Source organism: Saccopteryx bilineata, chromosome 3 (genome assembly GCF_036850765.1).
Source record: "Saccopteryx bilineata isolate mSacBil1 chromosome 3, mSacBil1_pri_phased_curated, whole genome shotgun sequence".
NCBI lineage: Eukaryota > Metazoa > Chordata > Mammalia > Chiroptera > Emballonuridae > Saccopteryx > Saccopteryx bilineata.
In genome coordinates, this window is record NC_089492.1 from 118,331,776 (window position 1) to 118,337,775 (window position 6,000).

Sequence of the window (6,000 nt, forward strand, 5' to 3'; positions counted from 1 at the left end):
GGCCGACGCTCCACCGCCGAGCCAACCAGCCAGGGCCTGTCCTCTTCCCATTTTTTTATTGGATTGTTTGTTTGTTTGTTGTTGAGTTTTATGAGTTCTTTGTATATTTTGGATATTAGGCCCTTATCTGAGCAGTTGTTTGAAAATATAATTTCCCATTTAGTTGGCTGTCTGTTTATTTTGTTATCAGTTTCTCTTGCTGAGCAAAAACTTCTTAGTCTGATGTAATCCCATTCATTAATTTTTGCCTTCACTTCTCTTGCCTTTGGAGTCAAATTCATAAAATGCTCTTTAAAACCCAGGTCCATGAATTTAGTACCTATGTCTTCTTCTATGTACTTTATTGTTTCAGGTCTTATGTTTAGATCTTTGATCCATTTTGAGTTAATTTTAGTACAGGGCGACAAACTGTAGTCCAATTTCATTCTTTTGCATGTGGCTTTCCAGTTTTCCCCAGATCCAGTTTTAAAGGCTCTTGAATTCCTAATAAATTATTGATAACATAACTAGATGAAGCTAGTCATTGATAATACAGTTTCAGGTAAACTGTTTCTTCAGAAGATATGTATGGTTTTATGTGTCTGTCTAAGATTGTATACATTGTTTGAAGGAGTTAGAGGTGAAGTTTGGGAGAGGATATAAAATATTTGTTTAACTTTTTACTTTCTCTAGCCTGCTATTTCTCTTTAGTATATGATTTCATTTAAAAATAAACTAAGCTTCGCCTGACCTGTGGTGGCGCAGTGGATAAAGCGTCGACCTGGAAATGCTGAGGTCGCCGGTTCGAAACCCTGGGCTTGCCTGGTCAAGGCACATATGGGAGTTGATGCTTCTAGCTCCTCCCCACCTTCTCTCTCTGTCTCTCTCTCCTCTCTCTCTCCCTCTCTGTCTCCCTTTCTCTCTCCTCTCTAAAATGAATAAATAAAATTTAAAAAAAGAAAAAAATATTTAAAAAAATAAATAAATAAACTAAGCTTCATTAATACTTAAAGGGCTAATCAAAGATAATGTGAGTAGTAAAACCTACAATAAACTAACGATCCCTGCTCAGAAATGATCCTAGCTATTTATTAATAAACTCTGCTCAGGTATTTCTGTCTCTGAACAAAAATGGAAAACCAGGTGATTTATCATTGTAACAAACTTTCTCTCACTGAGGTGAAACAGGGATTACAGCATCTTTTCTGGCAATTTCCTAAATATATAGGTTAGACTCTGCTACTTACTAGTTTTTAGACCATTGTTTCTGAATGTTAAAAAATGTTTTAAAGTCAGGCTAAAGATCTCAGTAAAACTGACTGAAGAATAAGAGACTTTTAAATCCAAAACCTGTTCTTAATTTATCCAACTGAACTGCCTAATTTGCCATAAATTTGTTCCTTCTGAAGCTCAAACACAGCTAGCTTCCTTTTTAAAATTCTATTTATTTTGCTTTTACCCTGGCCAGATGGCTCAGTTGGTTAGAGCATTGTCCTTAAGCAGAGAGGTTGCAGGTTCAATCCCCGATCAGGGCACATACAGGAACAGACCAATGTTCATGTCTGTCTCTCTCTTCCTTGCTAAAATAATAAATAAAAATTTTAAAAATTGTTTTTTGGCCTGACCAGGCGGTGGCGCAGTGGATAGAGGGTCAGACTGGGATGCCGAGGACCCAGGTTCGAGACCCCGAGGTCGCCAGCTTGAGCACGGGCTCATCTGGTTTGAGCAAAAGCCTACCAGCTTGAACCCAAGGTCTCTGGGTCCATCAAGGGGTTACTCAGTCTGCTGAAGGCCCATGGTCAAGGCACATATGAGAAAGCAATCAATGAACAACTAAGGTGTTGCAACGCACAATGAAAAACTAATGATTGATGCTTCTCATCTCTCTCCGTTCCTGTCTGTCTATCCCTGTCTATCCCTCTCTCTGACTCACTCTGTCTCTGTAAAAAATTAATTATTAAAAAATTGTTTTTTGCTTTTGACTAAATAAAAACCTTGCAATTTCTAAGCTTATATATGAGACTGTACCCCTCTCCTATCCAATAACATATTTGAGGACAGTTTCCTGATGTCAGGGAAAGCTCCCTTTCCTCCTTTTGGGAGACTTTCATCTGAGAGGTCCCTTATTTTTCTCTGCATTTGTTTTTTTCTGAGGAATGCTCATTGCCATCAGTATAGCCTCAGCACAGCCGCTTAGCAACAGCAAAGGTACTTTTTCAAAAATCAACTCCTGAAGGTTTTTCTAGCTGATGACAGTGACTCCCTCCCTCTAGAGAGGCTTGTGGCAATCTTTTGCCTGCCACTTTGGGGCTGAGGGCGGGAAAGGCCATAGTGTTTACAAAGGAAACTGTAGAGAAGAGCATTGATTCTGGTGGTTCTGCCATCAGCAGAGGGACAGACAATAGGCATGTCGTTTAACGTGCCTGGGGCCTTAATTTTATTATCTAAAAAACAAGGCAGTTGGAGTATATGATTTCTAATAATTCATGCTGATTTAAAAGTATGTGATTATTGTTCTTAAGAATCTTGAATAAAGTTACTCTTGAATATATATAGTTTGCCCTTGTCTCTCAAGACAATGTACATCTAGGATTTGGTTAGTGCTTATGAAAATTCTGTCACCGTACTTCAAAGGCCTTTTTCTTTTTATAGCTACATAATCTAGGGTCAGTTGATTCTAATAGTGATCAAAGGGAAGGTGTTTGAGGGAAATCTTGGGAGAGCTGGCTTGCAGCACATAGAAGAGCCCTATAAATATTTATGGCTGTTTCAAGATCTGGTTATATTTTAATTATCTGATTGATGTTTCCCAAGCAGCTTGGTCACCACTTGTCACAATTTCTAGTATAACCACTAAAACCAAGTTAGCCCAATTCCCCAGATAACAGAGAGCCAATCCAAATTCTCCTTCTACTTTATACCACAGGGTGCTGTGGAGACAGCATGGACTTTGGAGTTTACAGTCTGACTCTGTCTTTTTCTGATTTTGTGATACAAGTTAACATCTCTCTGTCCTGGGGTCATCATTTATAAAACAGCAATACTTAAATACTTACCTTAAAAATTATTATGGGATCAGAGGCCCTGGCCGGTTGGCTCAGCGGTAGAGCGTCGGCCTAGCGTGCGGAGGACCCGGGTTCGATTCCCGGCCAGGGCACACAGGAGAAGCGCCCATTTGCTTCTCCACCCCTCCGCCCCGCTTTCCTCTCTGTCTCTCTCTTCCCCTCCCGCAGCCAAGGCTCCATTGGAGCAGAGATGGCCCGGGCGCTGGGGATGGCTCTGTGGCCTCTGCCTCAGGCGCTAGAGTGGCTCTGGTCGCAATATGGCGACGCCCAGGATGGGCAGAGCATCGCCCCCTGGTGGGCAGAGCGTCGCCCCTGGTGGGCGTGCTGGGTGGATCCCGGTCGGGCGCATGCGGGAGTCTGTCTGACTGTCTCACCCCGTTTCCAGCTTCAGAAAAATGTAAAAAAAAAAAAAAAATTATTATGGGATCAAATGTGATGACAGATGAGAAGAGCTTCTCACATGCCTCATAATGAGAACACCTGACATTTGAATACTTCTTTACTATTTAAGAAACACCTCAGCCTGACCTGTGGTGGCGCAGTGGATAAAGCGTCGACCTGGAAATGCTGAGGTCGCCGGTTTGAAACCCTGGGCTTGCCTGGTCAAGGCACATATGGGAGTTGATGCTTCCTGCTCACCCCCCTTCTCTCTGTTTCTCTCTCTCTCACCCTCTCTCTCTCCTTTCTAAAAAATAAATAAAATAAAAATAAATTAAAAAAAAAAAAGAAACACCTCAGAGAAATAGTTTCATTTGGGGCATTGTGTTGAACTTACTGTGCTGGGTAAATGATCATTTAGATATAGATGCTTGAGTCAGGCTTGCTGGGGAAGGGCTCTAGGCCTTTGCACCTGGTCACTCCAGATCCAGAGCTTTGGCTATCTTGAGGGACTCTTCTAGCTAAAACACCCTTTCATGTTTTACAGGAATCTGAATTTCTATGTTTGGAATTTGATGAGGCCAAGGTCAACCAAGTCCTGAAGAAGCTTTCAGAGGTAGAAGAAAGTATCAGTACACTGATGCAACCATCCTAACTGAAGTTGGAATTGTTGAAGCAAAGGTGTTCATCATTCCTCCCCATTGACCTGTTTAAAAAAAAAAAAATTTCATCTATTAGTATTAAATCCTCAGATTCAAATCTTGCCTGCCTCTGCTTCTGGGATTTATTTCTTCTGTTTACTCTTATAGTTGTTGTACTGCAAAGGGTTTTATACTTTAGCATGTAGAAGCACTTGTAACAGCATTTTTTTTTCAAAAAGGGGGCATCCAGGACCTGATCCCCAGAGACTGGGATGCAGGTGGGCCAGGCAGGGGTTAATTTTAGAAACTCTTGCTATGGCGGTTTGTTCCTGGGTAAGATTGTAGGAATTTATACATGATAAATTATACAAGAATTAGAAAACATTTTACTCAGAAATATACAAGGCTGACCAAATACCGTGTTTCCTGAGTAGAGGCCTTGAGTTTTATTGACCCTCATCATTAAAATGAGAAATGCTTCTGGAACTGATCCAGGTATTTGAATTAGTTCTGCCCCATTCTAGAGGGGGGTCTAGTTTGACCTGAGCTACTGAAAAACAGGGGCTTTTCTAGAACCTAGAAATAAACTGGCCTCATCACAAAAGGACTCCCTCACTTAACCTCAAGTCAGGAATGTGGGGAGAGAAAAATGTCTGTGGAGGTGATGTGAGGTTTTTTTTACCTCAGAAAATTTTGCTTGAGTCATCAAATAAAACCTCTTCAAGAAGATTTCTTCAAGAAAACTAGTGCAAAAACCAGATCCTGCCTGACCTGTGGTGGCACAGTGGATAAAGCGTTGACCTGGAAATGCTGAGGTCACTGGTTCGAAACCCTGGGCTTGCCTAGTCAAGGCACATATGGGAGTTGATGCTTCCAGCTCCTCCCCCCTTCTCTCTCTCTGTCTCTCCTCTCTCTCCCTCTCCTCTCTAAAATAAATAAATAAATAAATAAATAAATAAATAAATAAATACCAGATCCTAATAGAGAAGCAATACAAGATTATCCTAAGAGGAGGAAGCTGTCAACCAGTATATTAAGGCTGTGGTCCTTGAACAGGTTTTGTCATCTGATATTGATAAAATTTAGAAACCTCAGTTGCTTTTGGGATGTAATATGTTTTTTAAAAATGTAGTTCTCTTGATCGTATGGTTACATCATATGTCAGTTCTAATGAGTTTATTCCAGGGCAGGAGTAAGTCCTCTTCTGTTAAAGCATTTTCTCCTAAATCAGTTTGGAGACATTTTACGAGTCCTTCCAACACCCAAGCTGAAAATATTGGCTTCCTCCCTGATTAAAACCACCCCAGCTGTTTGCAAACAATAACCAGAAGGTTTTAAATGTAGCCCCTCTGGACCCTTCAGAAAACATCTTGAAATAGTACAGTAGTGTGGTTTGGCCAAAGAACTATTAAAGCTTGCTCTCTGTTCCCAGGGCTACCATCATGGGATCCAGAAGAATTTAGATAATGTCTCCTTTAAAATGAGGGTAAATAATATCTCATTAGAAAATGATATTCCAGATGCCATTGAAGGAAGAACTGTAGCTACCAAACACATTAGTATTAACTCACATATCCAGTGAAAGCTTGTGGAAGCCTAACGGAATAGTCCCCCAGTCGGCAATCTGCGGCTGGCGAGCCACATGTGGCTCTTTGGCCCCTTGAGTGCAGTTCTTCTACAAAATACCACATGTGGGCGCTCCCTCGATAAGGAATGCTACCTATATAATTTAAGTTTAAAATAATTGGCTCTCAAAAGAAATTTCAGTTGTTGTACTGATGATATTTGGCTCTGTTAACTAATGAGTTTGCCGACCACTGGAATAGTCCATGGGCCTACAGAGAAAGCTCTGTTTCATCCTATAAAAACATAACCTATAAAAGTAGACGTTGCTTTTTAAAAATTATATCCCCTCCCTGGCTGGTTGGCTCAGTGGT

The 6,000-nt window shown here is 40.9% G+C and overlaps 1 protein-coding gene across 2 annotated transcripts in view; it reads left to right on the top strand.

Annotated features, from left to right (window-relative positions):
* Positions 1 to 4,185, top strand: part of COMMD1 (copper metabolism domain containing 1) — a 142,828-nt gene extending 138,643 nt beyond the window's left edge. For both annotated transcript variants that reach the window (XM_066264759.1, XM_066264761.1), the window contains one exon: positions 3,970 to 4,185. In XM_066264759.1, coding sequence (XP_066120856.1) covers positions 3,970 to 4,077 — 108 coding nt within the window. In that variant the 3' untranslated portion in view covers positions 4,078 to 4,185. The remainder of the gene's footprint in view (positions 1 to 3,969) is intronic.
* Positions 4,186 to 6,000: the final 1,815 nt, after the last annotated feature.